Raw genomic sequence first — 19398 nt, forward strand, 5'->3', positions numbered from 1 at the left:
TGTAATAATTATATGATTAAAATAAATAACATAATAGAAGTTATTTGAGTTAACTTATTCCAATTAAATTCTAATTAAAAATAAAAACACTATGAAGCCCTGCAATGCTTGTCCCCAGCATCTTTTTTTTACTGCCAAGAATTCCCCATTTAAGTACTCTTTTTAAAAAAAACCCTTTAAGATAGCTGCCTCAGCTAAGTGTCCCCATCTGCTGTAAAAAAGAAAAATAAAATTTCTGGAAAGTTAGAGCCAACACCATTATGCAGTCACCATAAGACAAAGAGAGTCTCCATATCTGAAAATATATGCGCATATGCACTCCATGAAAAGCATAAAAGCAAACATCTCTAAGGAAGCCAGTGGAAGACACAAATGAACTATCAGCAATTAATCCATGAATGGCCCAGCAATGACAACTGTAAAAGCTGGAGAAGAGAAAGTGTTTGTTATCTGGATAAGAGCTTCCCTTTCTCTCATACTGGTGTTTGGCCACTTCTAGTGACGAAAGATAACTGGAGATATAAATGTGTACAAGTGTGTGGGTGCCTACAGTATTTTGTTAAACCAGTAATGCTTTATTTCTGACAGAACGTCTGATTCTTATTTGGAACTCTAAGTGAAAGTTAGGAATAAATATATCACTGAACACACACTCTCTCTCTCTAAATATCTCACTGAACACACATACACACTCTCCCTCTCTCATCGCTCTCTCCCTTCTTTCTTTCTCTCTCATCTCTCTCTCATCTCTTTCTCTCTCTCATACCTCCCTCTCTCCTCTCTCTGTCTCTCATCTCTTTCTCCTCCCTTTCTCTCTCTCTCTCCTCTCTTTCTCTCTCTCCTCCCTCCCTAGTCTCTCTCATAAATTGCCTCCATTGACCAAGGCTGTGCACTTAGCAACTTTAAGGTATCCAGTCTCAACTCTCTGCAAGTTGCAGAAAGTGAGAACTGGGAAGTACCTGCCCCAATGGAACACTTAAAGAATAAGATCTCTCTGTAATGAGACAGATACATATAAACATTTTTCAAGGGACAGTTTGAGAACTTTGTAAACCCGTTTAGAATAGGTTGGCAGAAGTAGGACGAGCCTGACCTGTGGGAGGAGGACTAGAAGGGGTGCAAGTAAAAATTCCACCAAACTGGTGCTTTGAAGATGGTTATCTAACTCATGGCAGCCATGTTGTAAATAGCCAAATCACCCCATCTCCATTTTACAAAAGTGTTCACAATATCTCCTCATGATGATGTATCCTTCAACCCTTCAAAGTTATTGACTTTCCTGAATATACTATTCATCAGCTCCAATAAGTTAGAGACCCATCTGACTTACCTCTTCATAGACGGTTTGGGAAAGGATTCGTAAGGTACTGGTAGATGGGGACACTTGTGCTCTTTGTTTCACAACTTCAGCAGGAACTCGTATTAGACAAGCAACCTGGGGAGAAATAACAATCTAGAGTAAGACCTTGGTGGAGCTGTAAGGCCTGGCAAGGATTGCAGTGGCCATGAAACCTGTGGCCTTAATGTGAGCAATGGAAGACTAACACTAAAGTCTTTAAGAAGTCTTTAAGAAGATGTTGGATAGTCATTTGTCTGAAACGGTATAGGGTTTCCTGCCTAGGCAGGGGGTTGGATTAGAAGACCTCCAAGGTCTCTTCCAACTCTGCTATTGTATTGTATTGTATTGCATTGCATTGCGTTGCGTTGCGTTGCGTTGCGTTGCGTTGCGTTGCGTTGTATTGTATTGTATTGTATTGTACTACAGTATTTACTAGAGAAGTCAGGTGTCAGAAGGAAAGCTGAGAAAATATCTACAGACCCCTCATATCCTGGATATAAACTGTTTCAATTCCTCCCCTTAGGACAAAACAACTAGACACAAATACAGTTTTTCCCTCATGCCATCACTCTGCTGAACACCTAATTCACACAGCACTGTCTTATGCTTAAGGATACTTTCCATGCTGTATGGCTGTAATCATTATCCTTCTCATCTTCTCTACCACCCCATCTTATTGGTATCGTATTATGATTATTATTACTCTGCTACTTTGCATTTACATGGAGAACTTCTGCCACGGAGACACAATTCTTTGTGTGCATAATCACACAGCTGAATAAAATGTTTTCTGTTCTATTTCTATTATTTCTATTTCTATTATTTCTATTTATTTTTATTATTTCTATTTCTATTATTTCTGTTTAATTCTAATTCTGTTCTGCTCCATTTTCTTCACTGGTAAATAATATGTCACAGTGAGTGTATTGGGTAGCCTTGTCCAGAACCTGATCTCAGACTACTCCCCTCTCTGGCCATGGACACATCTCACCTCCCCACATGTGATTCATATTCTGGTGTTCCAAAAACAAACAAAACAAGCAAAAACAAACCTCAACCTCCTCTTCTCAAGTTGGTTCTGCAGAACGCTCTCTTTTTATAGGTTTGTCAAGATGAATTGAGTTTCACAATAGAACGGTGACAACTTCACCTTACATCACAACTCTTCAGCTGACTGCATTTAATTTATTGTATATATGTCATAAAGATCTAATGGCAAAGAGCAGTCATTCTGTGTGCTTTCAACCTCCAGGCTACCTACAGAAATGAATTATTCCCACTGATTTTGACCCAGATAGTTACTTGAGGACTCTTGAAAGTCAATACTCAATAGGTTTTCTACATGTATTGGGCCGCTTATCTTATTCCCTATATGACTGATGGAAAACATGAGTTTCCCTGCGCTGAACGTTTGCATAGTAATCAACCCATCACCCTATTAATTTTTTTCTATTTGATATTTTTCTTTGACAAATGTTATTAAGCATTACTATGGTCATAAAAACATAAAATGGAAAGGATTTAAAGGTGAGCTAGATGAAACCCTGCCCAATCAAAGAATCTACAATAGCATCCCTGACAGACAGTCATTCAGCAAGAGAGAGAGAGGGAGGGAGGGAGACAGAAGGGAGGGAGAGAGGAAGAGAAAGATCACTATCTTCCAAATCTGTCTGTTTTACCTTTAAATAGTTCGTACCAATAAGAATCTTTTTCTGATGCTCAACCAAAATCTTGCATTTTAACTCTATTATCCCTTATATTGTCTTCTGAAGCAATTTTATATGAATTGAATGAATACCTATAGCTTCAGGTGCTTTTTTTCCTATCTTCCTTTTTTTGACTGTTGCCTTAAACATTTCATTATTTAATATATGAGTCAATACTGCCATCTAGCGATCAAGACTGTAGTACTTCATAGATACAGGTCTATTTTTCTTACGGAAAGATTGACACTAACTCTTTCAAATGTTTACAGGGACAATGGGAAAAACTCACAAGTTTTGTAATCTACATCCACCTCGATACTACTAAAACTCTTGTCATTACCATTAACTGGGCAAACCACTGCATCACAGGGCAAGAATTTTTGAATCAAGCTACCTCAAAAAGGGCTCAGAAGGATCCAATGCATCTGAAATCAGAGACCTGTAACTCCTGGGGGAATTAAATTCGGGGGCACTGTGGTTGCTTTGAGCTGCTGCTATATGATGGCCATTTTGAACAGTCCATGACAATTTCCCACCCAGTCTCGCAATCCCTTGCTCCTTGCTCTCACCCAATATCAAGGAATTGACTCATCATGTGGCTCTTAAAGAAACATAAATGGTCATAAATGTGAAAAATGGTCATAACTCACATGCTGTTGTAATGGTCATAACTCAAGTGCTGTTTTTTCAGTGCTGTTGTAACTTCAGCCACTAAATGAACTGTTGTAAGTCAAGGGCTAGCTATACATTAGAAAGATTCATAACTGAAAGATCTGAATTGCATTGCTCACTGTGGGAACCAGGCAGTGAAATTAATCTAAACAAAATAACAGAAAGCCACAGAGGCCACATGGAACCTTATTTGATCTTCTAAAGTAAGCTGCCAAAAATTCAGCAGAAAAACTACCTATTTTCACCTATTTTCTGTAGAAAGTAGGTGAAAATAGGTAGTTTTTCTGCTGAATTTTTGGCAGCTTACTTTAGAAGATCAAATAAGGTTCCATGTGGCCTCTGTGGCTTTCTGTTATTTTGTTTAGATTATTTTCTGTAGAAAGTAAGGGACAAAGTAAGCGTTTACAATGTTTCAAACCATCCATTTTCCCCTTTAAATCCCTTACAAATCTCACCCCAATAACTGAAAGGACAGAAAATTCAACATTGTTGTGTTACCAGTCATGTAGTCCCTTAATTTCTGGATTCAAAAATATGATATTTTACAATAATATGTTAAACATCACTGCACTACAGAACAACTGGACACAAAGACAGTTTTTCCCCCAATGCCATCACTCTGCTAGACAACTAATTCCCATAACACTGCCAAATTATTTACTAAGACTGTATTACTATTATTCTTTTCATCCTTCCTATTACCTATCTCCTCCCACTTACGACTATAACCTTGTTGCTTGTATTTCTATGATTTATATTGTTTTATTTGTTTCCTAGTATGATTTGATTGCTTATTAGTAACCTATGACTATCACTGTTGTACCTTTTTGTATTCTTGATGAATGTATTCTATTTTATTTTTCTTTATGTACACTGAGAGCATATGCACCAAAGACACATTCTGTATCTATTCCATTCCATTCCATTCTAATATGTTTACTCCTCATCCCTCCAATCATTTCCTCTGTTTGGTTTGGTGGAGCACACTTCATCTTGAGCTCCATGGACACTCACTATGAGTGACTATAACCTAGACTTTAGCACTCAGAAGATTGGACCTGCTACAAAATGACCGCCCCAAAACCAAGATCTTTTCAAAAAAGGTAAGCCTCAAAAACACAGTTTTTCATCAGTCAATTTTTATCATTTAACTTGCTTGGTGTGAACTTCTTATCACAGGCCAGTATCATCAATCATTCTTTTTTTATCACACGAACTCATCACCTAATCAGAGGAGACAGACTGAGGTGTGATCAGAAAGCATGATGCGAAAGTTAACAATGAAGCTGCTGCTTCATGACCCAGACAAAAATGGGCACACTCTGTCCTGACATTGCCAGAGTGAAGCAATCCTTCCTCTCGAAGTAATAAGCTGTCTGCATTAGTAGTTGTGGTCTTTGTGAACCTGGAGCTGGCTCTCCTCGCAACCATGGAGGTCCATTGGTTCACTCAGTCCAACACATTTCACAAGGCGATCATTTTAAGAATAAACTTGGAGGAGGGGAGAAGAGCTAAACCTGAAACCTGGAAGAAACCTTAAAAACAAGAACCTTAGGTCCGTCCATTCATCCGTCCATCCGTCCGTCCGTCCATCCATCCATCCATCCATCCATCTATCCATCTATCATTTTAACACCTCAAAACCCATCCATCCATCCATCTATCCATCTATCATTTTAACACCTCAAAACCCAAGATCAAAGTCGTCAGCAAATAACCCATTAACTTACCACTGATAAATACGAAAGGAATACCACTAGAAAAAGTTGAAAGGATCCCGTACCTCGGTTTTAATTTACATGAAAGCTGGGATATGATCAGTGAATTAAAGACAAGGATATAGAAAGTTCGACCAGCATTCTTCAAAATGAAAAAGGTCTTCTGCAGTCACGACATAAGCCTAAGACTGAAAATCAGCCTTGTCAGATGTTACATCTTTTCTATCCTGCTCTACGGAGTATAGAGTTGGTCTCTGGGAGAAAACCACTTGAAGAGACTAGAACCATTTGAAATGTGGATTTACAGATGGCAGTTAAATATAAGCTGGGTTGACAAAATCAGAAATGAGTAGGTGATAAGCTGCCTGGGAAATCAAAGGGAAATCATCAAAGCCATTAGAAAGCAAAAGTTAGAATATTTTGGACATGTGATGTGACACCCAGAAAAATACGGCATCCTTCATTTAATCCTCCAGAGAAAAATTGAAGGCAAACGAAGTCCAGGCAGAAGAACAACATCATGGCGTCAAAACCTAAGGGGCTGGTTTGGACAAAATTTAGCAGCACTTTTTCATGCGCTGTTGACAAAAATAGGATTGTTAACATGATCACCAATGTCCGATGACGGATATGGCACAAGAAGAAGTTCTATCATCTATCTATCAATCTATCTATCTATCTATCTTTCTATCTATCTATCTATCTATCTCATGCAGGCAGGCAGGCAGGCAGGCAGACAATATAGCTAGCTTAGCTATTCTGAGAATTGTGGCCCCAACAATTTTGAAGGGTCCTTGGATGAAGAAGGCTGGGGATCACAGTCCAATAGCTCTTCTGAGAATTAAACTAAAAGGCCAATCACAAAAAAATAAATTTTGAAAATGCTAATTGTAAGGGAGGGGGTAAAGACTTAAGTCACAGCTACAGCAGGAAAAATCAGGATGGGTGGGTGTGGAAACAAGGATATGAAGTTTACTGCTGAACCAGGGCTGCAATCTCCAAATAATCTACAAATATATATATCCATGTCTACTACATACCCAAGACTACCTGTACCTACTACCTGTTCATCCCTTTGACCAAAACTCTTGGAGTTTGGGGGTTAGGATGAAACAGCAACATCCACAGCATAGTAAATCCTATAAACCAAAGTAATATGGGTAGTAAAAAAAAACAGAAAGGGAACGTGCCTGAATATAATTCCCATGAAAACCATGTGGGCAGCTGCTCAGATAGCTGACAGTTCTTAATTTGCTGGTTTAGCCTTTAATTGTGTGATGAATCTGCTGGCATTGCTTGTAACTCTCTGCTTCCATTCATCTTGATTTACAAGCAATTTCAAGCTGCAGCTGTAATTTAAGTTTCCTCCCAATATAACTGCCCTTCATTTTCTCCACCAGGTTCTAGAGGCAGAATCTCATTTTTCCCCCTCCCCCAGCACTTTTAACAATGTGTTATCTGCTCTCTTGCACAGGAGTTTGGCAGAATCCTAGCATCTTTATAACATGAACAAGCCCAACAGTTTATGAATATTTCAGAACCTGCTGTGATTCATTTAAGAGTCACTGCTCATGTCCTAACGGTCCCTTTGTTGTACATTGGATCATGGACATCCGATTTATGCAGCTGAGGTTCATGCAACATTCAAAACCAAAGCAGGCTACATTATGGTTTGGAGAAGCATGTGAATCCAGCCATTATGGCATATAAATCATACTTTTAAAAGTCTTAGGATCTTGTTCAAGCCAGTGTCGGATTTCCAAGTAACACCCCTAACGAAAGAAGGCTCCGAGGGTTGAGTTTCCTCAAAGTTCTATTTTATTAGAGATGTCATATTGGCACATCTGGGAAAAGCCAAATCTGAAAGCTTCCAGGTTTTCCCCACCCAAAAGAAAGTTCAAGTCCTTGCCCAGCACCTGGATGTCCATCATATGCTCCAATCAGGACCATCCAAAACTGGAGATGCCTCCCAGTCACCTCATCGCAGCTGCAGGGTAAGGTGACCTTAACTTTCTGAGAAAAAAATGTTATTTTGACTATATATCATCCACACTCTATATAATCCCCCCTCCCATTTTCCCACAGAACAAAATATGGCAGGGCTGAAGGCCCAAATGTAAAAGATGACTTCAAGGTCTGACAGACAGATAAACGTTGACTAATGCAACGTTTGTTTAATAATAATTATTTAATTAATAGACCCTTAACAGTTTTGTTTAATATTGTTTTACCATGAAAAATAAAATACAAACAGTAAAAGAAACAAAATGAAATAAAACAAATGGATACATTTAATCCTAACAACAGCAACAAAAGGGGGAAAAAACAGTGTACAAAAGAGGAGGAAAAAGTGATCAATTAAATTTAACATTTAACATGTAGGATCCAGCTTGGCTGGGTATTGAAAGAAAAGAAAAAGCAGCAAATTCTCCTCCCCCTTTTACAAATTATGTATATGTATATGTTATGAATAAAAAAGCAGTCGACAGGTTATTCTTAAAAAAAGACCTCATTTTGTTTAGGTACGCTGAAACATGAACCCTGCAGTCATACAAAATAGTAATCCAAAACCAAGCTATATTGTGAATGAAAGAGTTAACTCATGTAACTATACCAGCGATGGCGAACCTTTTTTGGCTCGCGTGTCATAAGCAGGGGAGCGCAGGAGGGTTGTGCGTGGGTGTGCCGCACCTATAATGCAATACGTGACCCCCCAGCGTGCATGCACGCATGACAGGCCCTTCCCCCATTTTTTGCATGCTTTTTTCTCCCTCCCCAGGCTCCAGAGGCTTTATAGGAGCTTGGGGAGGCAGAAAAAAGTCTCCCCCCGGAGGCTCTCTGGAGCCTTCAGGGACCTTCAGGAGGCTTCCTGAAGGCTTCGGAGGACGAAAAATGACCCTACAAGCAAACCGGAAATCACTTCCGGTTATCTCGTAGGGCCAATTTTTGGTCGTCCAGAGCCTTCAGTGACCTTCAGGAGGCTTCCCTGAAGGCTCCAGAGGGCTTAAACCAGCTCTACGAGGGCCGGTTTTTGTGCTCCGGAGGCTTCAGGGAAACTCCTGAAGCCCCTGTTTTTGCCTCTGGAGCCTGGGGAGGGCGAAAAATGTCTTTAAAAAAGGCTGAACTCAGCTGGCCAGCTGACAGGGCAATGCCTCACATGCCCTGACAAATGGCTCTGTGTACGAGCTGTGGCACGCATGCCATAGGTTTGCCATCCCAGAACTATAGTATCTATAGTGACTACAGCTAGTCACTAGTCCTCGACTTACAAAATTACAAACATTCATTTAGTGACCATTTAAAGTTACAACAGCTCTGAAAAAAGTGACATTACCATTTTTCACACTTAACAACCATTGCAGCATCCTCAGGATTACGTGATCAAAATTCAGATGCTCAGCAACTGGTTCATATTCAGTGAACCAGTTTTTTTAGGTTCACCAGTTTTAGTGAAACCTATTTAGTGTTCATAGTTGCAGTATCCTGGGATCAGGAGCTGTGGTGGCGCAGTGGTTAGAGTGCAGGACTGCAGTCTACTTCTGCTAACTGCGGGCTGCCTGCAATTTGGCAGATCAAATCTCACCAGGCTCAAGGTCGACTCAGCCTTCTAGCTTTCCAAGGTGGGTAAAATGAGGACCCAATAGGCTGATTTTGTAAACCACTTAGGGTTTACGTAAAGCACTGTGAAGCAGTATATACCCTGTTTCCCTGAAAATCAGACCTCTCGGGATAATAAGGCCAATCGAGCTTTTGAGCATATATGCTAAAATTAGCCCACTCCCAAAAATAAGCCCTCCCTGAAAATATTGCAACAAAGCAGCAGCCATGAGGTGACGACACTCACCGCCTTCTGCACCTCAAAAATAATAAGACCAAAAAAAAAAAAACAATTTAAAAAATAATAATAATAAGACCTCCCCAAAAATAAGGCCAAGAGTTTTTTCCAGGGGTCAAAAGAAAATAAGACCCTGTCTTATTTTCGGGGAAACACAGTAAGTGTAAGTGCTAAGTGTTATTGCTATCATGCGATTTAGCTTTTGACAAACAAGATCAACGGGGAAGCCAGATTCGCTTAACAACTGTGTTACTAACTGAACAACTGTATGGGTTCACTTTAACATCTACGGCATGAAATGGGGGAAAACCCATTTAACAATTGTCTCACATAGCAACAGAAGTTTTGGGCTCAATTGTTATCATAAGTCGAGGACTACCTGTGAAATGATTGTCTGGGTTGCAGGCTGATCGCAAGCCACCTGGGACCTTCTGTAGGCAAAGCAGGCTCTGGATCACTCAGCCACGCAGCCTCCTTAAAACAGAGCATCACAATTGGTAGCTGAACAGCTTCAAGGACCACTTGCCTGCTTCTCCAACAGAAAGCAGCAAGATAGAAGTCAGCTCTCTCCTGATGAGAATCCACAAGGAGCTGTCAATAAAAGTGCCTACTATCCTATTCAGCTCAATCAGAGCAATCTATATAAAGACCATGGTTTTGCAATACCCTCGACATTCTGAGAACATAGAAGAGCCATTTCATAGGAACCTAAGCTTCTGCCTGCACCTTACTACATATCTACATACCAGCCATTTGTTACAGTCCAACAACAATTTAAGTGTGGGGAGGGAAGCCGTGCTGAAAGTTGAGCCTGCTTACCAAATAATAGCCTTTCCCTGTGGTTGTGGCTTGATTAAAGTCTAATGACTAATCAATAAAGCTATAATTACAATTTTTACCCTTTTGTGTTGCAAGCTGGAACACAAAGAAGAATCAATCAAAGACAGTTCAATAGCATTTGGCAGGGGAGAAGGGAATGAGAAACTCTCACCCACTAGTGCCAGCTCTGGGACCAGCAAACCATGGCTCCAAGTTCCTGGCTCAGCTATTTGCAACCAGTAAGTTAGAGAAGAAAAACTATAGCCCATCTACCATTTGCCCATTCTAACTAAATGGCCAGGCAAGTATCTGACAGTAGTATTGGTACTCAATAAGCTGAAGTGGACAATACTGTGGGTGGGTTCCTGAAGGATGCTTGGCGGTGGGAAGAAACAGATCCATACATCTCTCTTTAACACAGTTATTTTCCAAATTACAGGTAGCCTTATTAATAGGAAGAGGCATTGCAGGTTTTCAATCGGGCCAATGTTTTTCAACCTCAATAACTTTTCAGATGTGTGGACTTCAACTCCCAGAATTCTTCCACTAGCATATTCTTCCACTGGATGTGGAATTCTGGGAGCTGAAGTCCACACAACTTAAAATTGCTGAGGTTGAAAAACACTGAGCTAGCCTATTCAACCAGCCATTCCAGATGGAATTGTGTGAATTGATTTAACCATACTCTTAACAGCTTCAACCCTATTGTAAGGGTACAGTAGATATACGTATATGTCTCTCTCTGTATTGATAAATCCGTGTTTTATTACTGCTATTGTACTATTATGCTAATGTACCTTGTAGGGTAGTGATTTAAGATGAGGCCATTTCATAGAAGAACCACAATTATGGATCCTTCTTCTAGAAGATACAGTTGGCCCTAATGCTATTGAATTTTAGTTATCTTCTACAATTGTATCTACTTTATTTGGTATTGAGATGTCATGTAGTTCTGAAGCTACAGTATATATCATTTTTGTAGCTGCCATTTATTTTTGTTATATAATCATTATTATCTTATACATTACTACCCAGTTACTCCAGAAGGTAGGAAAAATCATAACAATTCAATTGTTTAAGCACATTTCACTAACCGGTCAGTCCTAGACTCCAGAGGAGGACAGGAAGGCCTGGAGGAACATAGTCCATGGGGTCATGAAGGGTCAGACACAACTTCGTAACTAACAACAACAAAAGTTTTACTTACTATTTCTCCAAAGGAGGCAGCCATCATGTGAATAATTGGAGAAAAATATGGAGAATCAGCTGTGCGCAGGACAGCCTTCGTATATTCATAAGTGACAAAAAAGGCAGCAGCTGAAACACAAGATAGAATGTCTCTTTAAGTCCCCTAAGATTCCTTATGATTGCATACAATGTTTGTATAATAGACAGTAAATATGAAAGAAGATGGTCCCCTTTGCTTGCAGAAATCATCATATTTACAAATATTTTCCATAGTACCATGCATCTTTCTCTCCATTCCAGTTTTATTAAACTAGACATGCTGCTATGATATAGTCATTTTGTGAGGGAGCAAGCCATCTCTGTAATAATCCTCTTCATGTTGTCAAATTGTCTGATATATCCAACAACCAAGATGACTAGATCCCCCGCTATTTAACACACAATCTTCTAGAGATGGAGTTTTAGTAACACAACCTTTCTTTTTTTACAAGTCAGCAGGATCCAGCAATGATAAAACTAAAAATGACCACTTTAAAATAGGGAAACATGATAAGCCAACTAGAAAAGTCAAATGATTGTCTTCTTGGAAATAAAACAAATACCAACCAACAAAAAGTTGGACATTTGGGGGACAATCATATGATGCTTTTTTGATATGTGGAGGCTGTGAGGTCCTGGATCGGAAGAACACCCTTCCGCTGAAGAGTACATAGTACTCTTACTCATGGTAAGAGCCAAGGTGGCGCAGTGGTTAAATGCAGCACTGCAGGCTACTGCTAGATCAGCAGTTCAGCGGTTCAAATCTCACCGGCTCAGGGTTGACTCAGCCTTCCATCCTTCTGAGGTGGGTAAAATGAGGACCCAGATTGTTGGGGGCAATATGCTGACTCTCTGTAAACCGCTTAGAGAGGGCTGAAAGCCCTATGAAGCGGTATATAAGTCTACTGCTATTGATATTGCTATATTGGTTTCTCTTGTTATTTTGTACGATGTTTTTAGCATTACGTAGCTGCTTAGTGTCACTACAGTGAGATGGGCAGTAATATTACTTTAATACAATTAACTTCAGGAAGTCCTTGACTTATAACCACCATTGGGATCAGAATTTCCATTGCTAAGCAAGGTGGTTGGTGGTTAAGTGAGTCTCACCCAATTTTATTATCTATCTATCTATCTATCTATCTATCTATCTATCTATCTATCTATCATCTGTCTGTCTGTCTGTCTGTCTGTCTGTCTGTCTGTCTATCTATCTATCATCTATCTATCTATCTATCTTGCCAAAGCTATTGAGTCATTGAATCCCATGGTTGTTAATCAAATCTGCTTCTCCCATTGATTTTGTTGGAAACCACCTGGGAAAATCGTAAATGGTGATCTCATGATCCAAGGATGCTATAACTATTCTCAGGTCCATCATCATGTCCAACCATTCTGTTGGAAGTGGTGGTGGTGGTAGGAGAAAGGCTTGTGGGCACCTTTTGCATGCTTTTGCTTCAAAATGCTTAGGAATTAGGGAGTGGGGTTGTCTTTGGAGATGAAGCGGACTTCCTCCCAGCCAGTTCCAGCCTGGTTTCAAGGTCGCCATGCCCTGAGAGTGAACTGTTATCAGCCTAGCACCTCAGCATTCTCAAAACAACCTTGTGGCATTACCTTGGCTGCCAGTGGACTAGTCAGTGATGTTGGGGTTGGGGAAATGGAAGAATTGCTTTGTGCTTTGCACGGGATTTCTCAGATTTCGCCTTGCTTTCCTGCAACCGCTTTCAGTAAAAGTTTTTTTGATTCAACTTAATGGATTCAAGAGTTTTGCTTTCCTGAGGGACCAGCTGGTTGTCAAGGATCCAAATTTTGCTCACGTGACCATGGGGATGCTGTGATGGCCATAAGTGCAAGGACCAGTCATCAGTCATTTAGCTGTTGTAACTTTGAAAAGTCACTACAGGGATGGTTGTAAGTCAAAGAATACCTGTACTTACAAACAGTACTTTGGATCCAAGGCCAAAATGATGTTTCAGAGCAGGTATGGTATTTGTGTGACGTTTGTCAGTGGTTCCTTAAAGAATCTGTCTCTTTTTCCTGGGCCAACCATGTAATTCCAGGAAAATAGATCCTGAACACAATCCATACTTCAAAGCAGGCAACAGCATTACTGCATGACACAATTACCATTCTAACAGAAGAAAATACTTGTAACTCTGGGGGAACTGTCCTTGGTGCTCTTTGAGACATTTCATTACCAAACTAGGTAACATCATCAGTGTTAGTCTATCATTATCATATCAACATCATATGCATAACTTCAGACCCAAAGCATTGAATCCCACCTTATTAACACAATGTTCTAGAATCAAAATGTTTTTAAATGTTTTTTGAAAAACCATGTCCCTTTAAACACTGGTCAACTTTAAGAGAAAAATACCAGGGATGCTCTTACTCCAGGGATAGAATCTCTAAATCTGATATACTGTAAGTCCTATCTTCAGGTAGCAGAACATTTTGTTGATGTGGACATAAAATGTTAAAAAAACATTTTACACAGATAGGGCGTTGGTACTTACCTGATACGCCTCTTCTCATAGTGGGGGAGGAGTATCTAGGATGGGTTGACCTTGTCCTCTCATTGATTGGGCTGAGTCAGATAAGCTCTCTGGGCCACGCCCTGGTCACGAGGTACCAACCCAGTTATCGGCGAAGAACCTTATCCGACTCACTGTGTCATCCACTCCAGACTTTATCTTAGTTTCAACCTTTATTTATTTCTTCAAAAGAACAGCTCAACCATCAAACATAACGCTCATGTTAAATAACCATATCAGGGAGGGGCTGGATACTCCTCCCCCAATATGAGAAGAGGCGTATCAGGTAAGTACCAACACCCTTTCTCCATAGTGAGGGGAGGAGTATCCAGGATGGGACATACCAAAGCTTACACGTCCCTAGGGAGGGTTACCCATGTTAAGAGCTCACACAAACCTTATGCCTGGTGAGGCGTCACATCCGCCCTGTGCACAGCCTGCAACACCCTACGCCCGAATGAAGCCTCTGCAGAGGCAAAGAAGTCCAGTTTCTAGTTCCTCACAAATGGTGAGGGGGAAGATCACGTAGCTGCCCTACAGATCTCAGTCAATGAGGCTTGGGTGGCCCAGGCCATGGAGGTGGCTGTGCTCCGTGTGGAATGCGCTATAATAAAGCTCGGTGTTTGCAGACCCCATGCTTGGTAGGTGGTAACAATACAGGTTCGTAACCTATGGTGGTGGATGTCACCTTGTTCCCCAGGGATCCCGGCTGGAAAGAGACAAACAGGACTTCAGACTTCCTGTTCGGCTGGGTTCTTCAGAGCCCTCCTTATGTCTAGGGTGTGCCATTTCCTCTATAACGGGTGAGAGGGGTCCGGGCAGAAATTGGGCAATATCAATTCCTGTGAGCTATGGAAGCAAGAGCACACCTTAGGAGGGGTCCAACCTTAGTACCACCCTGTCCTGGTGGAACACACAGAGATCTTCCCTGGCCAATAGAGCCTGTAGTTCGGATATCCGCCTGGCTGAGGTGATGGCCACCAGAAAGGCCACTTTAAGAGTCAAAAACCTAAGAGACACAGTTCGCAAGGGTTCGAAAGGAGGGCCTGTCAGAGCATCCAACACCTTATGCAAGTCCCAGGAGGGGTACCTGTGTACCGTAGGTGGCTTAAGATTGGATGCCCCCTTGAGGAATCGCCTGACCATAGGGTGGTGAGTCAAGGTCTGAGACCTACCACACAGAAGTACCGATGAGATGGCCAAGATCTGTCTCCTAATCGTGTTGGAAGCTAACCCTCTGTCCAGGCCCGCCGGAAGGAAGTCCAGAACCTGCGGGATCGTGGCTCAAACCAGATCGTGGAGCTGCACCATGTTGAAAAGGCGCGCCATGTACCGCCATAAATGCGCTCTGTAGAAGGTCTGTGAGCCGCCTGAATAGTCTATATCACCCAGGGGGTGAAATAGCCTTCCCTCAAGATACTCCGCTAAAGCGCCAAGTGGTCTACTGAAGTCACTGAGGGGCCGGGTACTCCAGCGATCCCTGGCTGAGGGAGATCCTCTCCTGGGTGATCCTCCAGGGCCTGTTCACCGAGAAAGATTGGAGATCGGCAAACAAAGGCCTCCGGGGCCAGTGTGGGGCAATCACCATCACGTCTGCCCCCTCCTGCAGGATTTTCTGTATGACCTTGGGAACCAGGGGTAATGGTGGATATGCATAGATGAGCCGCCGGGGCCATGGGCATCAGAGTGTCCACCGCCTCCACCCCCCGTGTCTGATACCTGGAATAAAACCTCGGGAGCTGGGCATTGAGAGGGGTGGCGAATAAGTCGACCACTGCCCCAGTCTTTTGGCCTCCTTCATGAGGGCCTTCGATCTGGTTCCCCCCCCCCCGTCTATTTATGTGAGCCTTAGTGGTGATGTTGTCTGTGAGTACTAAGATGTGGCTGCCCCTGACAAGGTGACTAAATTGAAGGAGGGCCCGGCGGACCGCCCTGAGCTCCAACCAGTTTATGTTGTATGTCAGTTCCACCTGGTTCCATTGTCCTTGTGCCATCTGAACCCACAGATGGGCACCCCATCCGAACAGGCTTGCATCCATTGTTACCATCACCCTGTCTGGCATTCTGAAGATCTCGCCCTTGGAGATTGCCGGGGACGTCCACCAAGTCAGTGAGTGGGATACTTCTGTGGGCAGAAGAACCTTGGTCTGGGAGCAGTTCATGCACCTTCACTGGAAAGGCAAAAGGTCTCTGGTGTGGAACTGGGCCCAAAGGACAATGCCAATGGCAGACGCCATGGTGCCAAGAAGCTTGGACAGTGTGGCTAAGGATACCCTAGGCCCCCTGGCTACCTGAGCGGCTAGCTGCCTAAAGAGAACTGTCTTTCTGATGACAGAGAAACCGTGCCTGCTTCTGTATCTATCAGGGCTCCTAGGTGGACTAGACTAGTGGAGGGGTTGGCCAGGTTTACCAAAAACCCGTGGTCTCTCAGGACTGCCATAGTGTCTATATCCCATAGCGCACCCTTGAAGGAGGACGACTGCAACAGCAGGTCATCTAAATAACATTGAATTCGAACAGGAACCTGCCTCAGGTGAGCTGCCAATGCCGCCATTACCTTCGTGAAAACTCGAGGGGCAGACGACAACCCAAAAGGCAGGGCTCGATACTGGAAGTGGTGCCCTAGATAGCAGAATCTGAGATGTTACGGTGTTCCGGGGCTATGGGTATATGCAGGTAGGCCTCTGTGAGGTCTATGGAGGTGAGAAAATCTCCCTGCCTAATTCCTTCCAGGATGGAATGTAGTGAATGCATCTTAAACCTCCGATAGCGGATGAAACGGTTCAGGCGTTTCAAGTCAAGAATCGCTCTCCAGCCGCCCGAGGCCTTAAGAATTACAAAGAGAATAGAGTAATACCCCTAGCCTTGCTGCTCTAGAGGCACTGGCTGGATGGCCCTGATGTCCAACAGGTGTCGGATGGCCTCCTGCATCAGCAACCTCTGGGTCAGGTTGCTTGAGACAGGGCAGTTTCGAAAGGAACTTGGGGGGGTTGGCGAGTAACTCGAGTGAGAGACCACACCCGATGGTGTTCTGGGCCCACTTGTCGGAGGATGTTAAGTCCCAGCGGTTGTCGAAGTACACCAAGTGCCCCCCAACGGGAGGTGAGCTAGGTTTAGGTCTAGGTCTTGTGGAAGGAACACCCGCCGCCGTCTCCTCCGCCCCCTCGAAAGGACCTCTTCTTCTGCCTGCCCCTCTGTTGTCTATCTGGGTATCTCTGCCTGGGACCTGAGTACCCAAACTCCGACCCCCCTGAAGGAATCCTGATCCCGGAAGGAGGATCTGAAATCCAGCCCCTGGGAGTTGGGGCATCTAGGGTATGGCGCTGCCCTGAAGTTGGACTTCTTGTGAATGGTGGGGAGCACCTTCCACTTCTCCTTGTTCTTTACCAGGAATGGGTCAAGGGCTGCTCCAAAGAGGGATTCTCCTGTGAAGGGGGCCAATGCCAGGCATCATTTGTGGCGTACTTCCACTTGCCATTGCTTCAGCCAAAGCAGCCTGCAAGATGCCACAGATGAGGCGATCGCCCTGGAGGCAAACCTGGCTGCAGCTAAGGTAGTATCTGAGGACAATTGGGTGGCGGCCACCAACTTGTTGATGTCTTGGTGGGCCCTGCCGTCCAAAATGGGGATTCGCTGCTGCAGGTCTTGCAGCCACAGCAGAGAAGACCAATTGAAGAAGGAGGCGGTGGTGGCTGCTCTCACTGCCCAGGCCGCTGCTTGATGTGTCCTCTGTAAGATGAGGTCAGCTTTCTTGTCTTCCGCCGTCATGGCATCCTCTGGTTCCCCTGGCATGTTAGTAGGAGTATACAGGGTCGTGGCAGGTGCGTTGATGGTGGGTTGCGAAAGCACCTGGACCATGTCCCTGTCCTGTTGAAGAAGGTCTTGTCCGTGGAAGTGGGCATGGGGCCTGCCATGGGAGAGGCCCATTGCTGCTTGATCATGTCTAGGAAAGACTTGGGTGTGGGCACTGTGTCTGCCTCGATAGCCTGCTCTTCAAAAATGTTTTCCGCTGAAAACCCCTGGGGTTGTACCGGGGCTTCTGTAGGCCTGTTGCCAAGCTTGGCAGATGTCTTGGCCTTGAACAGATGGGATTTGTACAGAGCGGGCTGGAACAATCTGGAGAAGGTAGGTTTGGGAGGAGGCATGCCGTCACCCGCAGAGAGTCTATCCTCTCTGATTTCACCCTCTTCAGAATCCAAATCGCTGCCCCTATGGGAGGAGGCAGGTGATTCTGGAAAATCCTCCTTCTGAGTCTCTAGCCCTTCCGAGACCCTAGGCATGGGGGCTGCCTGGGTCTGCATCTGTGGCTGCTGAAAGGTTGCTGCCATGCACTGCTGGAAGGCCCGCATCATCATATCCTGGAAGTTGGGCATCCCTGATGTAGGTGGTATTCCCGCCCCCGTGCCAGCAGGTGAGGATGGGAAGGGCTGTGGTGAGGTTCCCGTTGCTGTGGGGCATGGGGGAGATTGCCATCCTTGTGCAGCCCCCCCCCCGATGCCCAAAGTATCAAAGGGAATCCTCACCTGTGGAGGGGGGGTTCCCCATCTGCAGTCCTGCCAGGAGAAAGAATCACTGAAAATCCTTCCCCAGGTTCCTGGCCAGGGATAGCCTTCTTGCTGCTGGCCTTGTGGCAAATGCGCTCCAAGGCTCGGTGCCTCCGCCTTTCATATTTGGAGCCAGCCTTTGGGGGCTTGCAGCTGCAGCATGCTTCTTTGACCCCCTTGGAGGAGACGTGCTTTCTCTTTGCCTTGCCTCCTCCTCTTCCCCTAGCAGCCTCTGTAGCAGTCTCTGACCTGTTTAGCTGCTCCTCTGCTCCTCCGGTGGGGCTGCTGGCTGCTGGGCTGGAGGCTTGAGTCCTCCAAGCATCCTCTGTGCTGTTGGGCGCCCCCATCTTGGATCACATGGTTCCAAAATGGCCACCGGCTCCAAATTCAAAAAGTTCCTCTCCCTTGGAACATGTAGAAGCAGCTTGTGTCTTTTGGGCTGCCACGTGGCTTCCGCTGCTGCTGGAGAGCTCTTCTCTCACTTCCTCCGCTCTCTTCTGAGCTTTGCGAGTTCCTGCAGGCCGCTATCTCTCTCCAGCACTCGCAGGCAGGGCTCCAGCGCCGGCTGAGCCTCTCAGATGTGACTGCCTCCCCGGGGCTTCCAGGGGAGTGTCCCCTCACCCGCAGTCTCTCTTTATAACCTGGGCTGTGCATTGCCCTGAAGGGTTTGCTGCGTGTGCTCTCTCTCTCTCTCTTCCCGGCCAAGGAATCAGCCAAGAGCCAGTTACTCACTCAGGCAGGGAGGCAGCAAATGCAATCAAGTGAACAGTGAGTTCAGTCCTTTCTTTAAAATTTTCCAGGAGCTTGGGATGATCACAGCCGCCCGTTGAGGGGCTGAGTTGATAACTGGGTGGTACCTGGTGACCAGGGCATGGCCCAAAGAGCTTACCTGACTCAGCCCAATCAATGAAAGGACAAGGTCAACCCATCCTGGATACTCCTCCTCTCATTATGGAGAACAAAGAGATGAGAACAGAAGCTCCAAAGACTTACCAATGTAA

The 19398-nt window shown here is 44.1% G+C and overlaps 1 protein-coding gene across 3 annotated transcripts in view; it reads right to left on the reverse strand.

The window, feature by feature from the left end:
- Positions 1 to 19398, reverse strand: part of SLC25A26 (solute carrier family 25 member 26) — a 241107-nt gene that overhangs the window by 111039 nt on the left and 110670 nt on the right. For all 3 annotated transcript variants that reach the window (XM_032210169.1, XM_032210171.1, XM_032210172.1), the window contains 2 exons: positions 11297 to 11406; positions 1331 to 1435 (listed from right to left, as the gene is read on the reverse strand). In XM_032210169.1, the coding sequence (XP_032066060.1) occupies positions 1331 to 1435; positions 11297 to 11406 (215 nt within the window). The remainder of the gene's footprint in view (positions 1 to 1330; positions 1436 to 11296; positions 11407 to 19398) is intronic.

The sequence above is a fragment of the Thamnophis elegans genome, chromosome 2 (assembly GCF_009769535.1).
Source record: "Thamnophis elegans isolate rThaEle1 chromosome 2, rThaEle1.pri, whole genome shotgun sequence".
Lineage (NCBI taxonomy): Eukaryota > Metazoa > Chordata > Lepidosauria > Squamata > Colubridae > Thamnophis > Thamnophis elegans.